This window comes from Megalobrama amblycephala, linkage group LG12, assembly GCF_018812025.1.
Source record: "Megalobrama amblycephala isolate DHTTF-2021 linkage group LG12, ASM1881202v1, whole genome shotgun sequence".
NCBI classification, from domain to species: Eukaryota; Metazoa; Chordata; class Actinopteri; order Cypriniformes; family Xenocyprididae; genus Megalobrama; species Megalobrama amblycephala.
This window is the reverse complement of record NC_063055.1, coordinates 12157548-12185287: the sequence shown is the minus strand read 5'-3', so window position 1 is coordinate 12185287 and position 27740 is coordinate 12157548. Positions and strand designations below refer to the sequence as shown.

Genomic DNA, 27740 nt, shown 5'->3' with positions numbered 1-27740 from the left:
GCTAGTATGCGTTTAAGCAAGAGTCTTGTAGATGCACTACATCCTTTTGTCCGATAGGAGGCGATCATTTACACAACTGTGTCATGAGGCACGGAGGAGCCCACCGTCGAAGAGGAGATCTGCATCCGCCGATGAATACAGCATTTCAGCTAACACTGTGCCGCAAATAAAGACAAGCAGATATATTTTAGATACACAGACTGCCTTTATTTTTCTCAGGTAAGATTAAACGTTACTTTTAATACCCTTACAGTCCGTAATTGCCGTTCTGCGAGTACTATATGAGCTCAATACGGTTCCCGCCTGTAAGTAAGCTCATTGATTCCGAGAGTCGAGTTCATTAGCGCTCAGTTAATAAGCTATCATTTATTATTTTATCATCTACCTGCTCACACAGACCCAAAAAACAAGTTTGTACATTTAACCCTGATGTGTTGTCTGAGTTTGAGGGGTAATGATAGTTATCAGATGTACTGCTGCCAGTGGTTCATTCAGCTCTCATAACAAAGACGATGCTTATTGTCTGCTTTCAAAAGCAGACCAACCACTTCATTGTATAAGTGTTTTATATATGCATCTATTTGCTAATCATTCTGTCTAATCTATTAGTCCCTCACCATGGCGACCGGTGCTGACGTGAGGGATATTCTGGAGCTGACAGGAGGAGACAATGATTCAGGACCCATCAGCAAGAAGGACTTCATCAACTCAGACAAGGTAACCTGTCATAGACAACCAACACCATCAAATTATTGAATTCAAATAGATGGGTGTTGCTTTGACAAATGTATTGAGACTGTTCTCATCCTGTTTATCTTTGTAGAAAAAAGCCAAGAAAGTAACAGAGACATTAACCTTCAAGAGACCAGAAGGAATGCACAGAGAAGTGTATGCCTTGCTGTATTCAGACAAAAAGTAAGATGGCTGTCTCTGCTCAACCTTTTCACCTCACTGTTTTATTGACATATTATGAGATTTTATTTGCATTGCCCTCTAAAAAAGGCAAAGTAGTGATAGATTCTGTTGCTGTTTGAATCTATCATCCTTTTTGTTTTGTTTTGTTGAAATTACTAAAATGACAGAAAAAAACTATCATGTTACATTGTATCAGTTGTACATCAAAAGAGTTATGAGTTTATAGCTATTTTCAGCTATTGCAAATTAAAAATCAAATGTATTTTTGTGAAATAAATATACACTACAGTTCATAAGTTTTATAATGTTTTTTAAAAGAAGTCTCTTATGCTCACAAAGGCTGTATTTATTTGATAAAAAATACAGTAAAACAGACATATTGGGAACTATTATTATAATTTTAACTGTTTTTTTATTTTAATACATTTAAAATGTAATTAATTCCTGTAATGGCAAAGCTGAATTTTCAGCATTATTACTCCAGTCTTCAGTGTCACATGATCCATCAGAAATCATTCTAATATGCTGATTTGGTGCTCAAAAAAAAAGTCTTATTAATATCATGGTTGAAAACTGGTTTGGTTTTTGTGGAAACTGTGATACATTTTTTCAGGGTTCTTTGATAAATAGCACGTTCAAAAGAACAGTATTGAAATAGAGATCTTTGTCACTTTTTATTAGGTGTCTTAACTACTGTGTGTTTGCATCAAAAAATGCATGCACTTTACTTACAGTGTTCATGTTGTGCTGCAAAATACTTTTACTACTATTGAGTTGGGATATGGGTAAAGTTAAAGATGGGTTTGGTGGTAATGGTGTGTTTAATTGTTATTACATAGTAGTTATAAACACTTAATATAAAGTGGGACTGAAATCCTTTTTTTTTATTTTATAAATGTATTTAATGTCACTTTTGATCAATTTAATGCGTCCTTGCTGAAAAAAATTACTAACCCCCAAACTTTTGAACAGTAGTGTATATATATCTTGACTTGCACATAAAAATATTACAAAAAATGAAATGTATTTTGTTTTGTTGTGTTGTGTTATGGAAATGGTACTGGTCCAACTAGGCCATTGTAAAAACCCTTGAGCCCTGTATGCTGTCCATGGATGCTGATATTGTTACATTGAAAGATGACAACATATAATTAACATTTTCCTTATTTCAGTCGGGATGCCCCTCCCCTGTTACCGAGTGATACTACGCAAGGCTACCGGACAGTGAAAGCGAAATTGGGCTGTAAGAAGGTGCGGCCCTGGAAGTGGATGCCGTTTTCTAATCCAGCCAGAAAAGATGGAGCCATCTTCCATCACTGGAGACGTGCAGCAGAGGAGGGAAAGGACTACCCATTTGCTCGTTTCAATAAGGTTAGAAAGAGAAGATAATGTTGAACAGTGGTGGAGAAAATGACATTAGTAGAGGAAAGAGAGAAGCGATGTGTATTATTCTTGTCTTGAATTTGAAATTCTTGCATGTTACTGAAAATTATTATTCCTGTTTGAAGACTGTGCAGGTGCCTGTGTACTCAGAGCAGGAGTATCAGATGTATCTTCATGACGACGGATGGACGAAAGCTGAAACGGATCACCTGTTCGACTTGTGCAAACGTTTCGACCTGCGGTTTATTGTTATCCATGATCGCTATGATCACCAGCAGTACAGAGTAAATTCCTTTTTTTTTTGCTTTTTGTTGAAAATAAAATAGTAATTTGACCACGTTACATTTTGCTTCCTTCTAATCACGTTTCTTTGCTGATTTTAATGTTGTTATTGTAGAAGCGCTCTGTGGAGGATCTTAAAGAGCGTTATTACAGCATTTGTGGCAAACTAACAAAGGTTCGGGCTGGAACAGGAACAGAGCCCAAGATTTACATCTTCGATGCTGGTCATGAGAGACGCAGGAAAGAGCAGCTTGAGAGACTTTTCAGCCGCACTCCAGAACAGGTGAGACTGCTCAGACCAAGACTGATCTTTTTCACAATCTTCATAACTATTATTACAAGAGTGATATATTGGTATCAGTTTTAAAGAGGACCTGTTATTCATTTTTTTACACTTTCAACATTCTTTATTGTTGTTTGAGCATGAAAAATGTCTACTCCAAAGGGAGTTATTCTTTATATCCCTGAAACGCTTTGATTGTATACTTAAGTTTTCTTGTGGGAACATACATGTCAATATTTTTCAGTTAAAAAACGGCCCAAGGCATACACAAAAGCCAGGACTGGTTGAGTTGCATTAGTAGTGTCTTGAAACTTATGGTTATGTTAAGGAGCGTGACTTTTCCAAAACACGCTCAAAACACTTGACCAATCACAAAACACTTGACCAGTCACAACACACTGGTCCAGCTGACCAATCAGAGCATATTGCACTGTTCGGAAGGAGGGGCTGGAACTAAACAGAGTGTTACTGGCAAACTGGGAAGAGTGCCTCATCTCATTCTCCAAATAATCACCCTGTCAAGTTGCTGTGCAGAACTGGTATATATTGTGATGTTGTGTGCTGTAGTCTTGGCTGAAATCTTAGGACATACCGTATGAATACTTCCAGCATTTCTGCCACCATTTTTGACGGTATTGCGTCACATCAAGTGTGACGTAAAAGACAATTTGAAATTCGAGCAGCCAGAGCATCCAGACTGAGACACATCTGTAAAAATCGGATAGGAATCGCATTTCAAACCGCCTCAATGTGGTTTGAATCAGATTTGGAAAAAAATCAGATTTCATGAGGTTTATTTTTTTGCTGTCCAGACTTTAAAAATCCAATCTGTATAAAATCTGGTTATGCAAAAAATCTGATTTTTGTTGGTAGTCCGAATATAGCCTTTAAGTACAAGCTTTCTAATTTAGAATATGTACTTTTTTCCCTTCCTGTAGGTGGCAGAAGAGGAATACCTGATCCAAGAGTTGAGGAAGATTGAGACACGTAAGAAGGAGCGTGAGAAGAAGGCCCAGGACCTCCAGAAGCTCATTACAGCTGCTGACACGACCACAGAGATGCGCAGAGCTGAACGCAAAGCCACCAAGAAGAAGTTGCCTCAGAAACGAGAGATGGAAAAACCTGTAATTTTCTCTTTATATACTCATCCAACGTTGCCAATAGCGTTTTCAATAGCGTTCATCCAAATTTTGCACTTTATTTTTTTGTGTGCATTTCTTTAGAAAGTTTTCATTTTAAAAAATTTGTGAACTTTAAAACTTTCCAGCACTTTCTCCTCTAATGCCCTCTCATCTGTCCAATGGCAGGCTGTTCCTGAAACCGCAGGCATCAAATTCCCAGACTTCAAATCTGCTGGTGTTTCACTACGGAGCCAGAGAGTAAGATCAACTTACACGCTTCGACAAAACTGACCCCTGATCCGTTTCTTAATATACGATCTATGCAGAATATTATGATACATGGCGTTTAACTTCTCTCTCATTAGCCAGGAGTTGATTGATTCACAGAGTCATAGGTAGAGTAATCTAACCACAGGAAGGCATTCCTCTTAAAGAGTAATGAAGGGAGGTCGCTCTATATAAAACGCATTAAGGATGGTACTGGGGTAGTATATGACTCAGATGTGGCTGGTCATCTGTTAGTCAGACTTGGGTGCATAAACATGTTTTGATCTGCCCTCTCTGAAGTGCATTTCAGGGGTATTATGAATGAAAGATGACCCCATTTTTATTCCATTGCTCCCACTTTTTTCTACCATGTAGCCATCTGAGATTAAAGGTGCTAATGTTCCATCTAGAGTTCCAAAGACCTCATAGATTCAGACACGAGTACACAAGCACAACTAAAGTTTACTGAAAGTTTATTTGTAGTTGTAGATTTTGTTAACTAATGGATTTGTGTGTAGATGAAGCTGCCCAGCTCAGTTGGACAGAAGAAAATAAAAGCAATTGAACAGATCCTGACCGAGCAAGGAGTGGGTGAGTAGCATTTTAAGTAGCATTTCTTCTCCCTCCTACCTACCGTATAGTTTCTATAGTCGTTTTGACTGTAATAAACAGGTTTCCATCTAAAAATGATACTGATTCTGATTCGTAAGCTTTTTATTCAATTCTGATTTTAATTATATTTGGAGAATTTGGGCAAATTTCAGTTTGTAATGTCAATTTTACTTGCATATTAAAGAAATATTCTTGCATTTGTATTTCTTGTAATATTATAAGTTATTTTAAATGATAAATTAATGAAAAATCCCATTAACTAGTATAGAAATTTGAGACTTAAGAGATTTTGAGATTAATTTGGGATTTATTCGTTTGTAATGAATAATGTGCATTATATGGACAGATTATTTTTTTGTGAATCGTATTACACTGGTTGCGCTGTATGTTACTGATTCACTAAAAAGAACTGGTTTGAAAGAGTCATTTGTGATTTGGACTACACTGCACATACGGTATGCAGTATGCTATTCAGGGTTCGTGCGGGGATGAAAAACATGAAAAAGTCATGGAACTGTAAAAGAGTAATTTCCAGGCTTGGAAAAATTTTGGAAAAATAAATAAACCCAGAAAGTTTCGGAAAAGTCATGGAAATTTGTTTCATGAATATCTGTATAATAGAATATGTTTAATTGATGATGGTTATTGGTGATAATTGGTTAAATAAACTACAATACTTGGCATTCGGGCATTCAGTCGCAGCTTGTACTTATTAAAAAACAAACAAACAAAAAAAAACAAGCAAATAGCATTAATAGTCATTATTTTTAGTTAAGATATGCTACAATAAATTTGAACATGATTTTTTTTCTTCTTATTGTTCATGTGTACATAGACTTTCATGGAACATGAGTTTATAAATATTGCCTAAAAAGTCATGGAAATGTCATGGAAATTTCTTGGTAAAAATGTATACCTAGTCTATTGCATACAGACTCAATAGAAAGATATATTTTCGTCCATTATTTCACAGTACAATGCCTTTATCTCATGACATTCAATTTGAACTTTTAACTCGGGTAAAATATGACGTCTTTTGCCCTGACGCTGAAAAAAAATAGAGTAAACGACTGATCTTGAGAATTTAAAAATGACTATTGGAATTGTTGAAATTAACCTTTATTACAGTTCAGTTTAGAAAGTCTCCTAACATATCCCTTCCCTTCCCATGACAGACCTCAACCCTATGCCCACAGAGGAGATAGTACAGATGTTTAATGAACTCCGCAGCGACCTGGTCCTGGTGTACGAATTGAAGCAGGCCTACAGTAACTGTGAGTACGAACAGCAGATGTTGCGGCACCGCTATGATGCACTTCTAAAAGCAGGGGGCGCCGTCACACCACAGAGCGAGAGCGGTGGAGCCCCTGACAGTCAATCCTGGCTTGGTGCTGATGACATCAAAACTGAAGCCAAAGAGCAGATTATTGATGTGGTTGGAGCTCCACTCACTCCAAATTCGGTGAGTTTTCAGAGGGAAGTTCCTTTAAATGCCTATCTGTAAATTGCCATGAATTAATAAATGGTTAGATTGGTCATTTATGATATGCCTACTTTAATAAAAGACCTCAACAAGCATCATCATGCAGTTTTTAGATCACCTTTTAAATATTAAAAATAATCAACACAGAAAAACTGTCATGAACATAGAATCTATCATGAATTCTTAAAATAATCCTGATTTGACTGGTAACACTATAAATTTCCAATATTATAATGCTTATCAGATCATTAGTTAATGCACATTCAGATATTTAGAAATATCATGAAACCTTAATATATTTTCATATGTATTTTCACATAAATGCTAGCTTTGATTGTACATCAACTACTGATCTATTGATTAAAAGTATTTAAAAACATTTTCAATGAATATTTCATAAAATTCCAGCGTTGACAGCATAATTATTTGAATATGGATTTCTTTGTGTTCTTCTTTGTACAGCGCAAACGCAGAGAATCTGCTTCAAGTTCCTCATCTATCAAGAAGGTGAAGAAACCGTGACATGAATGACTTTGTAAACTCGATTGGACATTTTTGGAAGAGGGGAAAGAGGTGTCTGGAGCTCTCTTAAGTGATTGCCTGCTTTGGTTGGGGTCAGAGGCTGAGTTTGTGGTTGTAGGTCATCCGTTATCTGCTCTTTTGATGACCACTCTCTTTGTTAATGCATTCAGCTCAATGACTACCCTCCCTGTCCGCCACCCCTCAATCCCAGCTGCTTCCCTCCTTTCTTCGTTCTCCAGACCAAACCTGTACCATGACACAGACCATCCTTGACAACCTATTCCATTATACCACCTCCTCTGTCCAACCAGGCAGACCAAACCCAGATGAACTGTAAATTGGCAGAGAGAGCTAATCGGCACATGACAAGACAGAACCAAGTAGAGGGAGAAAAAAGAATGTCTGCTTGTCTGTCTGAAATGAACGTATGCTGGACAGATGGTATGAGTCTGGATCCTTTTGGGGAATTTATTGAACGGGTGTTTGTTTTTGGCTGCGTCTTAAATCAGCAGGCTCTGGAAAAATGTTTCATTTTTTGGAGGTGTCGCTGTCTAACTGCTGTCTTTACGTCTGCCATTCTGATGTGCTGGTTTTCATCTGCAGTCCTGTGTTTTCTCAGAAGAGTCGTAAACAGTCTCAAATAGATGCTCTTGTGCATTGAGCTCATTACCTGTAAAATGTCTTTGTGTTTAATAAATGTTTTTCCCAAGTGTTTCAATTTGTTAAAGTGTAATGAAAGGGGGACATTTTTGGTATTTCACCATTGATTTTCATCTAGGAGTTAGATTGAATCATGGTTACAAGACATTTATAGTGTAATATTGTTGATATTTAGGTTAAGGACTGGTTTGGATCAAGAAATGTAATTTTAAAAACGTTAAGCTTCTCAGCAGCATCATTTGACTAAGACAATGAAGGTGACAGCATTAACTAAACATATCCCTGATTTGTTCCGTGAGATTCGGGTATTTTGCTCCGCATTTGTGAGGCACTCGGTGCGTTTTAAATTGGCTGTCAAGCGCGCGCATCAATAACGTGAACGGCGCGAGCTCTGCCGCTCGTCATCGCCACTTCATGAATTCGCCGCGATAAAGACATCTCCAGTAAATTCATTACAGTATTGAACATGACAGGAAACATTTATAATTTACATGTCAGCTCTGCATAACCCGTGATATATTTATGCCTGACAGTAAAGAGCGGTAGTCAGCCCCTCAACTCAGTAACAGTAACATCGGAGGACCTTCTGACTAAAAGGTTTCCTTTTCTTTGGAAGAAGATATCTGTGTGAACACAATTATTTATTAATATTAATGCTATTATAACATTTTAATTTAGAGGTTAACTTGTTTATATTTTATTCAAATGTATTTTTGTTTGTTAAAAATTGCTTAAACAAGTTATTAAGTTATTGGCTCTTAATGATTAACGTTAGCTAATATTGTCCATTAGCTTGGGAAAAAAATTTGTTTTGAAAGTGATTCCAACAATATTGTTGTCGCTATCGGTATAGCTTCATAAAATTTGATAGTTTAAGTTATAATTCAAGCAATATCACAAACTACTACAGCTGTTACTCACTATTAGCAATGTCAGATTTCTGTTATACATCAGCTATAAGCAAGAAGTTATTATGGAGTAAGTTTAAGGCAAAATTCAGGCACTACCTATGTAGTTTTTTGTCTCCATCAATGAAAATAGTTTCTAAAGAAGCCAAAGCAGCAGGCATTGCAGGTTAAGACTTAAAGGGAGTAAGTAACTGGATTCAGCATTTATTTTTTATTTTTTTTTAGGTTTTAGTTATTTTACAAGCTCACTAAATATTGTTTTAAACAAGAGGTAAGTGTAGTGTCCACTGGAACGGAATTAATCCCTTTATCTTTCTTGTCTGTCTGTAGATAAAGCAGCTTCCATGGTACCTGAGGAAAGCTAGCAGCTGTGATCTGTTGAGAGGAGAGAAAGTGAAAAACAGTGGTAAAATTGATTCTTGGTGTCTATATTTCATGTTGGAAATTGGCTCGTAAATCCTGACGTATGATCTATGGTGGCCATCCTTGGGGAAAAAAAAATCAGTAAGTGTGTAATTTCTCCCTTGACAGAACACAGCCGAAAGATGATCCTTCTTTTCCCCTCTCTCTTCCTCTAGGTTTCTTTTCATGACTTTGTGATGGCTCCATCTCATTACAGCAAATCCATTTGTCAAACGTGTTACTAAGCAAATCTCATTCCAAAATTTTGTATGGGCATTTGTGTCATTCTCAGATGAGGCTGAAGGTCATGTGAGCAGTCTCATGTCTTTCCTCTTAATGCTTTTCTTGTTTATTTTTGTCTTGAATGCAGGGTGAGCAGCTTACGTTCACATTAATGTGTCTTTGGGAGCCCAAACAGGGTCATTGCATTGCTACAAATGTGAAAATGTAAATGGCTGAGCATTCCTCCTCAGTGGGACACCAGACGTAAGAGGTAAAAGGCATCGTGCAGAACCCTGGCGGAGTGGTTTATTATCCCGACGAAGAAGTGATGGTGTGAAACGAGAGCTCTTTATCAGAGGCACTGGAGTGGAGGAGAGCTTTTTAATCATGGCCTAAGAGGGGTGAAGGGTTTTTATCATAATTGAAGTCTTTCCAGGGCTAATTGTGGCTATATGTCATTGTCTGAGAGCACGCCTAGAAGCAGATGTGCTAGGGATATGATGGAGAAGAGTTAGTCAAGAAAAAGACGACTTGAGGTCTGTCATCGAGGGAGCGAGGCTTCATACAGTTTTCATCACTCTATCAAAATGCATAGATCTCCATCACAGTCGGGTGATGATAATGAGCTTTCATTGAACTCCAAAGTACATGTTCTGACAGGGTGAAACTCATTTAACAATCATTGTCTGATCTCTACATTTTTTTTTTCTTTTTTGAATATCAACATAGGTGAATTCATCTCCAGGAAAGACAATGAAATGCTTTATTTGAGTTTCACTCGGTTACAGTGGATCTTGCTGACTTCAAATTTGAGAAGCAATAGTGGACGTCTACAGGGAAAGGTCAGTGTAGCTCATTTCAGCTTCCTTTTACCTATTAGATGAGGTTACTGTCCCACTCACCTGTTAGTCATGCTCTCGGCCAGTTTTAATCACCCCAGTCTGCTATGGACAATGTTTCCATATCCATGCCCCTAAGACAGTTAGAAATGAAGGTGATTAAAAGGGGGCACTCTGTGTCTCTGGAGAAAACTTGTTCGCTCACATGGACATCTTGGTATGAGGGGAAAATAACTGTGGACAGATGTAATGCTCTTTTCTAGAATGTCATGCAGAAATGTTTCAATTTATTTATTTATTTTATTCAGCAAGGGTGCATTAAATTGGTCAAAAGTCACAGTAAAGACATTTATAATGTCACAATAGAATAAGAAGAAATTTGTCTTGAGCACTAAATCAGCATATTAGAATGATTTTTGAAGGATCATGTGACACTGAAGACTGGAGTAATGATGCTGAAAATTCAGCTTTGTGTCACAGGAACAAATTACATTTTAAAATATATTATAATAGAAAATGCCGCCTTGGACATAAGAGACTCCTTTCAAAAGCATAAAAAAAAAAAAATTCCAACCCCAAGGTTATGAACAATAATCTGTATATTGTATGATATTAGGGATGCAAAATATATCTGTATTAGATATATTTAAATTGGGTATTTTATTTATATACAATATTTATTGGAAATTTAATTGTACATGCTAATTTCTCCTATTTTATTAGGGGGAAATATATATCTTATATTTGCCATCATCTACACTCATTTCAAGTTAATCTTAAAAACACTAATCATTTAATAACAGGTAAATATGATCTTTAGCAAATCTCAAAATGAATATCCATTTTTATACTATATATTATAATGTTGTTTATACCTAAATTCACTCATAGTATTGAAAACATACTTTAGGTAATAGAATTTTATCTATAGTTTTAATATTGGCCATTTATCACACTGTAAAATTTACGGTAAAAAAAAAAAACGGCAGCTGTGGTTGTCAAAACTTTACCGTAAAAAATACACTAGCAACATTTTAGGTTTTACGGGACAGCACCTAGTTTACTGTCTATTTTACAGTTCAAAACCTTATAATTTAAAAGTTTATATTGTAATAATTACAGTTCATAACTGTTTATTTTATATCACTGTAAAAAAAAAAAACAGTTAAATTTACGGTAAAAACCCCGGCAGCTGGTTGCCAGAAAATTACTGTAAAAAAATACGGTAGCAACATTTTAGGTTTTATTTTAGGTTTTACAGATTTAACTTAAATTTACAGTAAAAAAAAAAACCGTATTTCATTAACTGATATAATGTTATCTTACCAATGTATTGAAGTACTAATATCTGTTTTGTACCTTTGTAATACACTGACAATTACCAAACACAGTGGTGATGAAAGTCACATGATGAATCAAAGTTCATCACAAACGGCTTTTCCACAAGCTGAGAAGGACAACACTAACATATAGAAGGTGCACACAGTGTCATTCACACAAACAATAAACACCATCATGGTAACACACATGAAATTTAAAAAAAGCAATAAACATTAATTTAACAACATTAGATGTAACATAAAACCCTAATGTACATGACTGATTAGAAAAAGTCAATTTACGTCAGTTCATGGTTTTTCACTGTAAATTATACAATGACATATTTTTTACTTCCAAAAACTGTAAATTTAATGGTATTTTACTGTAAAATTACATTAAATGTACAGTTAGATCTATATTCACCGTATATAGTTTGGAAACTTTCTGTAAAACAATTTATTGTTTTTCACCATAACATTTTTACAGTCTTTTACCATTAAAATCACGATCATTTTTTACAGTGCATTTATTGGTCATAACATGAAAATAATTATTGGAGCATCCAAAAATATGTAAACGAACCTTAACCATTAGAACAGTATAAATGAAATGCTTTTGAAGTGACATTGACAAGCTTTTACTCAGACTGTTAAGTAAAACATTGTTTAGTTTATTGAGAGAAAGCTGTTTCTGTCCCATCTAGCAGCCAAGCCAATGAACCAGATGGCTGTGAGCAAGACAGAGAGTAGTTATTCTGCTCCATCCCTTTGACCAGCACTGCCTCAATTATCAGACTGACGTTTCATTAGCTCCTGCAGCTGATGCCACAGCAGAGGAGCACTGAAGTGTGGTGAGAAGAAGTGAAGGTAAAAACGACTCATGCTAGTTGCTAACCTAGCCTGTTAATTTTAGGAACCATCATATTAAATCCCAAAAATGCCTGAGCCAGGGTTACGTTTGCCATCAAAGTGTGTGGAAATTTAGTTGGTGGTTGGAACAGACTTTGCGTGTGTACACTGAGAGGTTATCGCAGGGCTAAGCCCGAGGAAACTGGCAGATTTAAAGGATTCAACCCCAAGATGCTGTTGAGCTATCACGGATGACAGGCCCCTTCCTCTGCTGTCAATTTCAGCGAGAGATTAAACCCAAGAATAAAGCTTGGGCCATAAAGTATGCAAGACTTTGGTGCCTCTTGTCAAGACTTTGTCATATCTCTGAAACATCATTTGAATTTCATTTTTGAGTTCAGTGCTATTAATTGCTTTTCCCTCTATTCTTAAAAACAGATTGTTGTTGACATAGCCTTAGGTGAACGAGGCTGACTTATCAGTTCACTAAAGGCACTAAAGTGTAATCTTCAGTCCTTCCCTATGTGAGAAAATCAATACGTTCAGCCCGAATCCTGAGCTGAGGGGTTAATTACAGCTCAGGGTGCTTGTAGAAAGAAAAGATGCATTGGGAATGCACGTCAGATTGGTTGGATTCATTCAGTGTGTGCATGTTTTGGATAAGATTGTGTTTGAAGCATCGGCAAACCTTACATGTTGAATTAGATGTGTATGATTGTTTGGGACAGCAAATGATTCTTAAATCTTATTCTATTAGCATGCTTCTCATATAACATCTTAAACCTATCATTCTTTGGTAAATCATAATAATTATGACAAATATAGTCAAAATGAAGACATACTAGGTCATTAAAAGCCAAAATTAACATATGTCATAATTATGATTTTTTTTTCATTTCACAATCTATATTTTTTGTCATAATTATGACTTTTTATCTAATTTTTTTTTCATTATGACTTCATGATTTTTTTATTTTTTTTGTGGCAGAAATGGGCTTTCATAGAAACGTCATAAGCAAGTCTCCATCTTTATATTTTAACATTCACAGTCCATTATCAAGCTATTACAAAATGATTACAAAATAAGTATATAATTTGCAATTTTCATATTTTTGAATATTTGACTTATAGTGAATGAGGGCAGAGAGTAGAATTAGAGCTTTAAGAAAGGCTCATAAAGTCTTATTAAGACAGATCTGGAATTAGTTTAATGACGTCTAATAGAGGGCGCAATCACACATTTAATGCAAAGATCCCTTTTGGCACAGTGCATAGAAATGAGTCAATTATGTATTCATTAGAGGCGCAGGCAGACTGTAAGTGCAGTGTGAACTGCATGATGTGTTTGTCTTGATAACTTAAAAAGCTACTAATAAAAACCATTTAAACTGGCTAAATGCACAGTATTAAAGGCTGGCTGTGTTCAGCAACTCATAGGGATAGTTCACCCAAAAATGATCATCATTCACTCACCCTGTATGATGTTATTTTTTCTGCAGAACACAAAAGAAGATTTTCTAACATACTAATTTTAGACTGACTTTAATTATATGGCCAAAAATTACATGTTATTTTGTGTTCCACAGAAAAAAAATACCTACACGACTGGAATGGCATAAGGGTCAGTAAATAATGACAGAATTTTAATTTTTCAGTGAACTAACCCTTTAATATTTTGCAGAAGTGATGTCAAATTTCTTTAATATTTATTCTAACAGTCCACTGGTGAGCAACAGGGGCTTTCGAGTAGACCTTTTTTTCTGTTTTGAAGAGTGTTATGTATGCTTTAAAAGAGCTTTCAGGTCAGCTTTCCTTCTCTTTTCTTGTTCTTTGTCACTTTTTCTATTTCTTTCTCACCGCCCCTCCCCTGCCTTCTCGCGCTGTCACCCTTTACGTTGTCCGTCGGCGGCGCACACAATTACAGGCTCTGATTGCTATCAGCCAAGGTTGGGGGGCTTACAAATTAGGGGATAAATAGGATTTCCTACATGCTGGATGGCAAAGGCCAGGGAATGGTAATGAAAAACTATACATCACAATCAGCGCGACAATCCTATTCATACAGCCAGGCATTACATTCACTCTTCATAATAATAGCCAAATGACAGTCACGGCCGTAAGGCAGCAGCGAGAAGCTCCCCACATCCATACCCCATAAGCATCTCCCATCTGAACAACATCTATGCCCAGGCTTTATTGTTATGCTGTGCCATTTGCACGCTGTTTGAGAGAATTTGATTTATTTCTTCATTGTCATCTCCCATGAGTTTGTGGGAGGGCTTTTTCTGTGTTTTTCTGAAACTGGCTTGTGGTTTATTGAAATATAGCTGGATTTGAGCTGGATTTTTATGATTTAGGACTGTTAAAAAAAATGTCTCTTTCTCCTCAGGAGGGGAATATTGCAGTATGGCGATTTTAGGTTAAAGTCCGTTTCATTTATAAACATGTTGAGTGCTTGTTTGTCACACAGATGCATGCTGATACCCAGAAACACACCAAGTATGACAAAATATTGAAAAAGTTAACTTTTTACTCTGTTCTGCACATCTCCTATGGCTTATTTTATGCTTCAATTTGCATTGCAGAGCCTTAAAACTTAACAAACAGAGAGAGAAAAGTTAAACACTCTTGTTTCTCTGTCACTCTGGCTGAGGGACAGACATTCTCGAGTAGATGAAGACTCATTTACTTCCACAATCAGTTGCAGAAGAGCCAATCTGTCCCACAAAACACACGCACACACTCATTCTAGCGCACAGAGGTTGTCAGACTGCTGGAGGACTGAATCCACAGACCCACTCAGACCACAATTACTTGCACTATAATGAGAAACTCGAGTCTGCCCACTTCAGTATCAGACTGCCACTAGGAGGAGATGGAGTCAATTAGAATGCATTGCACTGACAATGCAAACTCATTCGCTTAGCCTGCCTATTGACAACCTATCATGACATCCCTCAGAGAGGATGTTGCAGTAATTGGCTCTATTTTTATTTTTGGTAGTCAGTGGTCTAAGGAGCATCACAAAATGTTTTCTGCTCAGGACATCTCCAAACTTGTGTAGTTTCTCTCGACTTTGGTGAAGTTTAGCTTTTCTGAGCCACTCTTTTAGTTGCCTGCATTTTACAATTACATTACAGTAACCTATGCTCTACAGTATTATTTAGTATTAATTGTACCCAGTTTGGATTAATACCCTGTTTTAATGACATTTATTTACAGAAACTCTGATCCCAATATATATAAAAAAGATTGGGGAAAAAAAATAAAAATTCCATAAATACAGCAGTTTCAATAATTTAATATTCTTCAGCGTTTAGACATTTTATTACCAATTAATTACTTTTCCAGTCATTCTTGATTGTTTTTGACAGGAACTCCCAAATATAGCAATTTATACCCGATAAAATATTTTAGAGGTTGACATAACTATAAAAAAGTAATTGAGGGAACTAATTAAAATATTTTTTTAGCTCTTTTATCTGATTTTAAGTAATTTTAAAGGGTTAGTTCACCCCAAAGTGAAAATTACCCCATGATTTACTCACGCTCAAGCTATCCTAGGTGTATATGACTTTCTTCTTTCAGACGAATACAATCAGCGTTATATTAAAAAATGTCCTGGCTCTCCCAAGCTTTATAATGGCAGTAAATAGAGGATGAAATTTTTAAAACCCAAAAAATTATAACCATCCATCATAAAAGTTAACCACATCGCTCCAGGGGGTAAATAAAGGCCTTCTGAAGTGAAGCAATGCGTTTGTGTGAAAAAAATATCCATATTTAAAAATTTAAAAACTAAAATAAGTAACTTTCGACAGACGGCCGTACGCATCAATTTACAGCGAAAGATTGAACTCTGACCTGACGCATGACATATTGACAAACATGGAAGCGCAGAGGAGAGAGCAAAACAAAACACCGGTCATGAATTAGAAGTCTAAAACGAGAATTTTTAAAGAGAAATGTTGGAGGATTTCGATATAAGAAAAGAGGAGCTTGAGTTTGTTGCACAGCCCTATTTGTTTGAACAGCGAGAGACGCTAAAGCTTACGCTACTCCTACATCGCATAAGGGGTTACTCTTTTGGCGTAAGTCAACGTGCATATGGCTGTCTGCTGGAAGCCAGTTATTTAAGTTTTTAAAGTTTTAAATATGGATATTTTTCTTACACAGACATCACTTCGCTTCAGAAGGCCTTTTTTAACCCTCCAGAGCCGTGTGGTTAACTTTTATGATGGATGGTTGCACTTTTTTGCGCTTCAAAATTTCATACTCTACTCACTGCCATTATAATCTTGGGAGAACCAGGACATTATTTAATATAACTCCAATCATATTCGTCTGAAAGAAAAAAGTCATATACACCTTGGATGGCTTGAGGGTAAATAAATCATGGGGTAATTTTCATTTTTGGGTGAACTATCCCTTTTAGACATATTGCAGCCCAGTGGGTCCTGGTCCTTTGGTTGAGAACCACAGGTTTAGACTGTCCCATATAGCCAAATGTATGGCTTTCTTTTCTTGGTCTCCCTAACTAATCCAGTTTTCTACTTGAGGGATAAAAGATTCCCTGATTTGCTTTTTGGCAATCATCTGATTATGAGATGATAAAACAATTGCACCTAGGGCCTCTTTAGCTTCTGGCAGCATCAAGAGAGATCAATCACATTTTATCAAATTCTCAGAGAGATAAAGGGCATGTACACACATAGCACATATACACACACACTTATAATTTATCACCAAGGTGACAAGCAACCCGAAAGCATTTCAATCAATACCGCGAAGAGTAATCTGCGATAGAACGACATGGGACAATGGCCCGCACTTCCCCTTGTGAGGCCACAATAGATTGGCTGAGGAATCTGATGCCACCAAGACACTGAGAAATCTGATGGCATGAGACACAGTGAGGTGACTGAGATAAAGGGAAGATAGCAAACACTTCTCCTGTCGGGATTTTTAATCTAGGGCAGCAGGGGGATTTCGTAAAAGCCATTATCACCACTACAGATAAAAGTGCTTATCTGACTGTTTGCATTTGCGCACAGTGCGTGTATGTGTAAAACAGATTTCTTTTACTAGTCAAAGCCATTCAAATTCTCATATTATCATATTTAGAGCAAGAACATCATAGCTGACATATCAGGCAGTATTAATAGGGTTGGTAATAAAAAATATTTTTCTATTAATCACAGTTTTCATTTGAATGATCCTGATATTGATTGATTGTAAAAATACCAAGATTGATCTCTTACTGTATTTTCAGTGGCTGTGTGAAAATGTTTTTGTACAGTGCCTGTATTATTGGGATACAATAAAAACAAAAAAAGTGTACTATGAAATAATAGCAAGAAACCTTTTTCTATTGAATTGTCTTCACAACCTGCACCTGCAAAAACATAAAACATGGCCAGTGTAGTCCAATTCACAAACAAATGACTCTTATGAACAGGTTATTTTTAGTGAATCAAAAACATACAATTTGCAATGTGGTCCAGTTCCCAAAATGAATGACTCTTATGAGCTGGTTCTTTTAATCAACTGTTTAAAAAGATGGGTTACTTTTTTGAATCTGGTCAGAAAGACACACACACACAGCTTTTTTCTGCCCGAGTCATGCAATAAATCTGACATATGCAACCAGTTAAAGGCGCAATATGTAGAATTTTTAGATTAAAATATCCAAAAACCATTAGAACAATGTTATATATTTTGTTGACTTTTGTACTTACATTGTCCCAAATGTTTCCAAGATTGTTTAAATCCAGAAAAAAAGCAATTTTACCAAGGACACGGACCGTGTCCGTCCGTTACCTATCAATGACATCATACCCGCGTTAACCTCGATTTCCGTCGAAACCATGGAAACATCAAAGACGCTTTAATATATTATGTGTTTTATTAGACAGGGAAGCAACTGTTTGGATACATTTATCTACAGAAAACTAATTATTGTTATATAGCTCAACACGTTAAGTTTTATTGTTTAAATCTTGTTTTCTTGATTTACAGCGAGTACCATGTTTTACCATGCCTAATATTGATCTATCTTACTGCAGTGTGCAACAAGTGTCTCATAGCAGCTGCCGAACGAACGCACAGAGTAGCACTATATGATGAAACAGTGCTACTTTACCCCACGTGCACATGACCGGAAGAAGCGGAAGCGGCGACTGCAGCATAATAAAAGATCTGCTGCTGTCGACATGTGTCGTGCTCGTCTATTTTTAGCAATCGCTCCAGCAGCCTCATTACTGCTCTCACAGCATTTGGCCCTGCTCTGCTTCATACTACAGTAACGTGAATAATCTCATCCTGAGTCCCATCCCGATTCTTTTCCACCAGCTGTAGACGTGAAGACAGCACCTCCCATGATTCTGTGAAATCAAGGTGTCATCAAGCTACGCATTTGTTTTGAATAAGCGACCTCTAGCAGCAAAAAATTACATATTGTGGCTTTAACAGATCAAATGTTCACATATCCCTGTGATCTCCCAGATAAAGTTTAGTTTTAAAGTAACCAACAGTTTAATATTTGTGAATGACTCATAATTGTATCCTAATTTAGTTAGTTGGTGTTTGGTAATGAAGGGCCTACTTTCCATCAGCAACACTGACACAATGACAAACAAGTCATTCATAAGAAGACAACTGATGGCACCTGTATTAATAGCAACTAGTTTCTAACTAATTAATCATTTAATTGTTAATCATAAATATAGGGGGCTGCTGCTCGGTATAATTGTTTTCAAGAACATTATGTAAATTGGTAAACTATTTAGCCTAGGCTACCATAATGAACACCAAAACTTTAACATGAACTATTAAAAATTATAGCAATTTATGCAAAAAATTGATGAAAAGCTCGCAGCCTACACGTTTCTTACCTTGACTACCTTCTTCCATATGGATCAATTTTCTGTTCTGATCTTAACAAATCTCTGCAAACTACTGAGTAGGCACCAATCAGAGGTCGCAATTTTATATTATCATGTAGACTTCTTACAAAGTATTTTACAGTATTTTGATACAAAATACAAAGCCATTTTCATCAACTCTATAAAATACAAAATGCAAAATACTATTTTGTATTGGAATACGTATTTAAAATACATGTATCATAAATACTGCCCATCCCTGCACACACACACACACACACACACACATATATACACTGCCCAGTCAATTATGGCCATTTCCAGGATGACATGTCAAGACTCATTAGGCTCAAATTGTGAAAGAATGGTTGGGAGGGAGTATGAAGAATAATTTTCTGAGTCCAGAGGTACCTTAATTTTTTTGCTCAAGATCTTGTATTGACAATGCAAGAGTCGAGCACTCTGTAAAGTCTAAGTGTAAGGACTGGACACAGAGGAGCCAATTCATGTGTGAAAATGATTCTTCATGCTCCCTCCCAACCATTCTTTCACAATTTGAGCCTGATGAATCTTGACATTATCATCCTGGAATATGGCCATGATGTGTTTTCCTGTATGGTTGTTTAAGAAATAAAAAGCTACACACTCCATCAATTAGGGTTAGAAGAACTGTCGCCAAACATATAACATGCTAGAAACATAATAATCACTGCAATAATGATCCAGTCATAGACTCTTAAGCATTTGCCTATAAATCCAAACAGCGACTTTTTGGGGGGACAGTGTATATATGAGTCAAATGAGTCAAATCGAGAGCTTGTGAATCTAAATTGCATTGAATTTTGGAAATATGTATGGATACCTGTCTGTTTTATTTATGGCCTAACTACTTAATATTAATTAAAATTATTGTTTGGGTATTTTTAATACAAGGAGTACACTCACAGGTCTTGTTCTTTATCAGTTCAGACCAGCATACTGTCAATACATCTCAGTGAATCATTATTCCATCACCAGTGGGCAGAGAGAGTGCATGCTTGTGTGTAATGGACTGTGGGAAGGGCCAGAGATGAGACTTCTTTCTTGGGGTATGTAGGCTCATAGTCTTCATCATATTGTCCCAACAGAGAACTGACTCATCCATCAGTTCCCTTCCTGCTCATCCATCACAAACCACCAACATGCAAGCACAAACACACACACACACACACACACACACACACACACACACCTGGCTTGCTTCTAAACCACAGGAACCAGTCAAGAACAGCAGGGATTGCTTAATGTCACACTCGCTCACTTTCACGCTCCCATTCATGTGTGGTGAGATGGATGCAATCGTTATAACTCGTTCTCCTCAAACTGAAATAGGATGTAAACGTACTCCCCTCACTTGTGAGGTCAGGATGCAGCCAGTGGGTTGTTCAAAAAAGTTTTACAATGCTCTTGGCCAGCGTCACCTCGGCTGCCCCACACAGCCAGAAATCGATCCACCAAAACAGTCCACTGAAGAGATGAGCGAACTGGCTAATTCACTATCGATCTGGACATGGAGCGATACTTCTCTCTCTTCAGTTGTTATGGAGTATCCGTTATGGTTCAGTTCTCGAACCAGGGCAGAAGAAAAGAGATGGAGTGAGTATGTTGTATCCCACATAGTAGCTCTTTCTCTCAAAGTGTCTTTTGGAATCAACTCTCCGGTTCACACCTGAGCTCAGTATTTTTACCTGTAATAGTTGTATATTCTATATTCTATTCTCTCAAATGTTCAAAAATTTGGGTCAGTGACAGTAAAGACATTTATAATGTTACAAATTTATTTAAAAAAAATTCTTGTGTGTATATATATATATATATATATATATATATATATATATATATATATATATATATATATATATATATAAATAATATTCTGTATACAAACCCGATTCCAAAAAAGTTGGGACACTGTACAAATTGTGAATAAAAACAGAATCCAATGATGTGGAAGTTTCAAATTTCAATATTTTATTCAGAATACAACATAGATGACATATCAATTGTTTAAACTGAGAAAATGTATCATTTTAAGGGAAAAATAAGTTAATTTTAAATTTCATGGCATCAACACATCTCAAAAAAGTTGGGACAAGGCCATGTTTACCACTGTGTGGCATCCCCTCTTCTTTTTATAACAGTCTGCAAACGTCTGGGGACTGAGGAGACAAGTTGCTCAAGTTTAGGAATAGGAATGTTGTCCCTTTCTTGTCTAATACGGGCTTCTAGTTGCTCAACTGTCTTAGGTCTTCTTTGTCGCATCTTTCTCTTTATGATGCGCCAAATGTTTTCTATGGGTGAAAGATCTGGACTGCAGGCTGGCCATTTCAGTACCTGGATCCTTCTACGCAGCTATGATGTTGTAATTGATGCAGTATGTGGTCTGGCATTGTCATGTTGGAAAATGCAAGGTCTTCCCTGACAGAGATGACATCTGGATGGGAGCATATGTTGTTCTAGAACTTGGATATACCTTTCAGCATTGATGGTGCCTTTCCAGATGTGTAAGCTACCCATGCCACACGCACTCATGCAACCCCATACCATCAGAGATGCAGGCTTCTGAACTGAGCGCTGATAACAACTTGGGTTGTCCTTGTCCTCTTTAGTCCGGATGACATGGCGTCCCAGTTTTCCAAAAAGAACTTCAAATTTTGATTCATCTGACCACAGAACAGTTTTCCACTTTGCCACAGTCCATTTTAAATGAGCCTTGGCCCAGAGAAAACGCCTGTGCTTCTGGATCATGTTTAGATATGGCTTCTTTTTTGACCTATAGAGTTTTAGCTGGCAACGGCGAATGGCACGGTGGATTGTGTTCACCGACAATGTTTTCTGGAAGTATTCCTGAGCTCATGTTGTGATTTCCATTACAGTAGCATTCCTGTATGTGATGCAGTGCCGTCTAAGGGCCTGAAGATCACGGGCATCCAGTATGGTTTTCCGGCCTTGACCCTTACGCACAGAGATTGTTCCAGATTCTCTGAAACTTTGGATGATATTATGCGCTGTAGATGATGATAACTTCAAACTCTTTGCAATTTTTCTCTGAGAAACTCCTTTCTGATATTGCTCCACTATTTTTCACTGCAGCATTGGGGGAATTGGTGATCCTCTGCCCATCTTGACTTCTGATACCCCCTTTCCACCAGCAGGAACCGGGTGCTAGTTCAGAGCTAGTGCTAGTGCCAGTTCGGAGGTGACTGACGAGCCTTCTAAGAACCGGTTTGCCTTTCCACATGCTAGAGAGCAGCACAGAGCCAGGTGTTACGTCACTGTATACGTCTCATATTTCACAGCAAAGTTAGCGCCGCAGGGCCAAACACAAACACACCAGGCTCATTTGAGATGCATCGGCTTCTCACATAGTGATCGGCGCATGACATCAAAGCTCCGCGAGAACGATCCAAAAGCACAAGGAGTCGTATGCTCTACAAACGCTCCCGCGGATCCGCGGCACCCGCCGAATCGGCCCGCGCTGCTCCGATGCATCTCGAACAAGCCTTCAATCTATCAACAATCGCAGATGTTTCACTACTGTTGATGCTCATGGCTTTCGACCCTACATCGGCATACAAACACGGCTCGCCGTAATTATAGACGGAGATTACAAGTGAGCTGCTTTTAGCTCGATTAGCTGCTATTTCAAAAATGGCGGTCACAAGTTTCTTGTTGGTCACGGTAACCCCGCCCCCAGCCCTTGACGCAAGCGGTTCTTACTTCTAGCCCAGCAACGTTTTGGTGCTACTTACGAACCACTTTTCCTGGTTCGGAGCTGGTGCTTTGTGTGTCGAAAGACAAAGAACTGATTTGAAACTAGGCTCTGGCTTCAAACCAGCACTCAAACTGCCTTGGTGGAAAAGGGGTATGAGAGACACTGCCACTCTGAGAGGCTCTTTTTATACCCAGTCATGTTGCCAATTGACCTAATAAGTTGCAAATTGGTCCTCCAGCTGTTCCTTATATGTACATTTACTTTTCCGGCCTCTTATTGCTACCTGTCCCAACTTTTTTGGAATGTGTAGCTCTCGTGAAATCCAAAAATGAACCAATATTTGGCATGATATTTCAAAATGTCTTACTTTCAACATTTGATATGTTATTTATATTCTATTGTGAATAAAATATAAGTTTATGAGATTTGTAAATTATTGCATTCCTTTTTTATTCACAATTTGTACAGTGTCCCAACTTTTTTGGAATCGGGTTTGTATATATATGAAATGTGTGTACATAGTTCAGTCATGAAACTCTAGATGGTGTCCTTAACGCAAGCTGATGATAATTACAGCATTAACTACTTGGCATGAAAGAGAGGGGTAATAACTGTGTGGTTCTTGAGATAAACTTACAGTTTCGCTATTAGTAGACACACTGCTGCCGTTAGAGACACACAGATCAGCTAGGCTAATTCACATATGCTGCTTATTCTCTCTCTCTCTCTCTCTCTCTCTCTCTCTCTCTCTCTCTCTCTCTCTCTCTCTCTCAACTGTGTTAATAACTGTATCAACTGTATTATTCTGCTATCAAGGCTCAAGCCTCTGTTACTAGTTCTGAAATTTGGAATTAACAACGGAGGCTTGGGATGAGATGCGTAAGAAATTAGTCCCACACACAAGAGTGTTTTAAGGGCAAAAATTTGACAAATGTCTTATACAACATCTGAACAGTGTCTTGAGGTGTGGTAACCGTTGTATAAGCAGAATAATTGACTCCGGGCCATGAATTCTTGGAAGAAACGGCCACCTCTTGTGTGCATTATTTTCTAAGAATTCAACGGCCCATCGTCAATTATTTCTTACATTTATCTTTTTTTTCTCTGATCCTCTTTTATAAGTCGTTTTGGATAAAATCCGAATGTTAACGTGCTGATAAAACTCTCTTTTTGTCTTTCACACAAGAAAGACAGTGAAACTTGTTTGGAATGACATTAGGCTGCATGGGTAAATGATGACAGAAGTGAAATTGTCTCTTTAAGTCCTTGTTTATTCATGCTTGCCATTTTCCTAGAATATGGGTCAACAGAATAATACAGCTGTGTTGCAGTTATATCAAAATATGATCCACCGCAACAACCCTATCTTTGTGAGGTGATGACATCCTGTTTACAATAATTAGAACAGTGTCACGAGCATATGCGCAGTCATCCACAACACAGAGGCATGCTCTCCTCTGACACTTTACTGCCAGACGATATCCCGACAAACCTCAACACACGTCTTAACATTCTAGAGGTGATGATCAACATCATCTGCCGCTGGAAGCCTATTAAAGATGGAGGTAACATTCTTCAGTGATTGCCTTCATTGCCACCTTTAGTCCCAAAGGATTATTTAGTTGCTCTGTCAACAGTGGTTTTGAGAGAGATAGGATTACTGCAATACAGCTCATGATATTTTGCCTTAGTCCTTTGAAAGTTTATGTTGGGGAAATCGGTAATGTGTAATATTCATCCTCAGTGTAAACATAAGCTCTCTCTCCTCCATCCCTCACTCTGTTTCTGCATTCGCCTTTGCATCTCACCTCCGCCCTTCTTTCTCCGGTGTCACCTCTATCGCAGTCTAATTGGAATTCTGTCACTAGGTAAATGCTTTGTGACCAGTTAGTGACAGGTGAGTCGTCCCGCCATGAGAATCCGGGAGACAATCACCGTCACCTGGACAGCACAGAGCGGGACAGAGGCGTTAGAGCCAGAGGGGGGCCATGCTCGGCACTGACCTGACACCTCCATCAGGACAGTAAAAGCCAGTTCGGAATGCCAGTGTGCCTGTAACAGACTATGTGACTGACTGACTGGATTCATACTAACCATATCCCAACTCATTTCCCTTGCCAATTAAATGGAGGAGATGTGATGCCTCGCCGCCTCTCACAGCCCTCCCCCTCAACCGCCGCCTATCTTGGACACGGGATAACAGGAGACACTGTGGTCTTCTCTGTTCTGGATTTCTTGGTGCCCGTTATGACTTGCATTACACCCACAGGGCAGAAAGAGGAATCATTTCTTGTGCTTTTTCAACACTAGCAGGAAAAAGGTACAGAGGGATTTAAATGCCAGTCCTGTCAAACATAATATTTAAACAAATTTGATCTATTTAAATATGTTACTAAGTATTCATTGTATTATTGCCAAATCAAATGTAGTTACTCTGCAATTTAATAGTATTATTTAGAACTAAGTTCTAAAAATTCATATTTTGAATTAATTTAAATTAAATACATTTATTCTAAATTCAACTTCACCTTTTTTAGAGATTACTCAGTTTAATGGAAATGTGTTATACAATTGATGCTTAAATCATATAAAATATTAAGCTATTTTTAAAATTTAAAAAAAGCTATGATTAAAATATTTGTGTGTAAGAAAAAAACATTCCCCATTCTGTTTCACTGAATAAAAATAATAAAAAAACAAATTTTTGACCTGCAATAATGTATTTTAAAAGGAACCCTGGGTATTAAGACTTGTATGCCTTACTAGATGACCGTTGCCCCAAAGTATACAGATATATACAATTCACAAAATATGTATAAAACGATGTGGATTTTTTAAATAATGAAAATCTTTCATGGGTTTTCTACTACATATTCAGTAAGAGACATCATTTACTTCATATAAAGCCATACAAGTCTTAATACCTGTATTTTTTGTCTGAAATTTCTAAATACAACCAAGTGCACCACACAGAGTTTTGTGAGGTGTTTGCAGAATAGATTGACTGCAGATTTTTGTCTTCATATCAAAAGAGTAACATTACAAATTTTAGAGAGATAATTCATATAATTGCAATTTTACTTGTATTATTAAACAAGGATGAACTCATTTATCCCATAATGGGAACTGAACCCAGGTAGTTTTGCTTATAGACTATACTTCCGGCCCAACTAAACACATGGTAGTTCTAATAGCGCAGAAGAACATGATGGCAATTTGGTAACCGTGACTTCTTTCAATTTCTAAAATGTAATATTAGTTTTGCAAAGTTGTGTATTAATGAATGTCAGAATTATATTTGATATGCTACACTGAAGGAAACAATTTTTATTTGATTTTACATGTGTGCTTTTCCATCGCTGGTTGTCTTGATACCCACCTCAAAACCCAGGTATTGCATGATCTTCACAGATAACAGGTCAGTATGGCGTGCACCACAAGGTTCCTGACAGTTCTCGTTTTTAACCCCCTCCCTTCTGTGACATTGCCTTAAGGGTCAGAGTTTGCCTCCACTAATTCGTGGTGACATGGGATGAGGCCGTCCTTGCCAGGCATTGGCAAAGGCCATGGGCCTCATCATGACAGTGAAATGATGTGCCACAGCAGCTTGTATGTGCTAACACGCAGATGTCCTTAGTACTGCGGTAATTAGGCAGGAATAGCTTCCCCTTAGGTGCTGCATGCTCCCACTTAACATTTTACACAAGCCTGAAAAAGAGCAGCAGAATGATGTCTGCTACATTAGTCACAGACAAAGAGAAGAAAGGTTAAAAATGGCTGCGGCGTACCGCACCGCCAGTCTTTCTATACATGAATTAAACATGCTAAGGGTTCACTTATCAGAGAGGACTGCCAAAGCTATTTGCACACTGAGGAGATAATGCACATGGCATTGTTTTGTGCATGGCTGAATGAACCGTATAATTCGCCTTGTCTGTTTTAATGTAGTTCAAATATTTTAGGTCCATTGGATTCAAATCTTTTAGATCACCTCACATCTGATCTTCCTGCCTCCTGCAATACTGCTGGCCACCATTGACTCTCCTCTCACCCTGTTTCACTGATTACCTGCCACCTCTCGCCTGTAACGTTGTCGTCAGTAAAAACAGATGCGACACCAGGCAGGAAATCAAAGCTGAGAGGTAGCAAGCTGCAGTTCAGAGGCCTTCTCTGCTTTGACCACTCTCTCTCCTCAGAGCAGCAGGAATTTAGATGCTGGCAGAATGTAATTTACCACAGCTATGTATAGATGTAACTGGATGCAATCTATAAAGTGATGATCCCATGATCTCTACTGTGCATTCAAGAATGTGTGCGCTTGTATTTTTTTGTGTACACGTGCAATTCTTGCTTTATTGTACCGACCCAGATGTGCATTTTTATGTGAGAAGCACATCTGTGCAAAGCATAAATCAAGTTGACAAACAGTTGAGTAAATTGTAGATTAGTCCATGGGTTTTTTTAATTGGAGACTTGGAAAGAGTGAGTGAAAAGTTGAGTGAAACCAAAAAATGTTACAATTTTTTATTTTAACGACTGCCAAATTTAAAGGGGTGGTTCATTGCGATTTCACTTTAGTTAGTGTGTAATGTTGCTGCTTGAGCATAAACAGTACCTGCAAAGTTACAGCGCTGAAAGTTCAATGCAAACGAAGATATTGTCTTTTAAAGATATGGCAGTTTAATGCCTACAAATTACGACCGGTTTGGACTACAACAAGCTTCTTCCCGGGTTGGTGACATCATAAGCCCTGGAATTATCATAAACCCTGCCCCCAGGAACACGGGGGTGAGGTCATGTCATGTGGCCTTATGGAAGCGGATGAGTTGTCTACACCGGACAAGCGCGACGCAACACGTCAAAAGATAATAGAACCCATCATAATCAGTGACTGATTTTACAAGAGACAGCATATGTAAACACTTTGACACAAATACAAATGGAAATACTTACCATTCAGAAACGTCCTTTAAAAACCATGCTTGCAGAAGTTTTGCTTCACCCTCTTCATTACTGCTATCTGGGTCTGATTCGG

General features: G+C 37.6%; 1 protein-coding gene and 1 long non-coding RNA gene across 2 annotated transcripts; one reads left to right on the top strand and one right to left on the bottom strand.

Moving 5' to 3' along the window:
- Positions 1 to 66: 66 nt before the first annotated feature.
- On the top strand, positions 67 to 7582 carry dmap1 (DNA methyltransferase 1 associated protein 1). The gene is made up of 11 exons (XM_048209133.1): positions 67 to 219; positions 610 to 717; positions 824 to 915; positions 2088 to 2286; positions 2424 to 2582; positions 2696 to 2863; positions 3802 to 3987; positions 4171 to 4242; positions 4770 to 4842; positions 6039 to 6325; positions 6809 to 7582. The coding sequence occupies exons 2-11, from the start codon at positions 619 to 621 to the stop codon at positions 6866 to 6868; spliced, it is 1395 nt and encodes a 464-aa protein (XP_048065090.1). The 5' UTR covers positions 67 to 219; positions 610 to 618; the 3' UTR covers positions 6869 to 7582.
- LOC125279454 lies at positions 5968 to 27740 on the bottom strand. The gene is made up of 3 exons (XR_007187388.1): positions 27659 to 27740; positions 9963 to 10033; positions 5968 to 6361 (listed from the first exon to the last, which is right to left on the bottom strand). It is a non-coding gene; the product is annotated as an uncharacterized LOC125279454 (long non-coding RNA).

What these genes read in the sequence shown, in the direction of transcription:
- dmap1 (XM_048209133.1), top strand. Translation starts at nt 619, where the DNA reads ATGGCGACCGGTGCTGACGTGAGGGATATTCTGGAGCTGACAGGAGGA. An exon ending in TTGCTGTATTCAGACAAAAA is followed by an intron (nt 916 to 2,087) that starts GTAAGATGGCTG and finishes TCCTTATTTCAG; the next exon opens with TCGGGATGCCCCTCCCCTGT. An exon ending in CCTGACCGAGCAAGGAGTGG is followed by an intron (nt 4,843 to 6,038) that starts GTGAGTAGCATT and finishes TTCCCATGACAG; the next exon opens with ACCTCAACCCTATGCCCACA.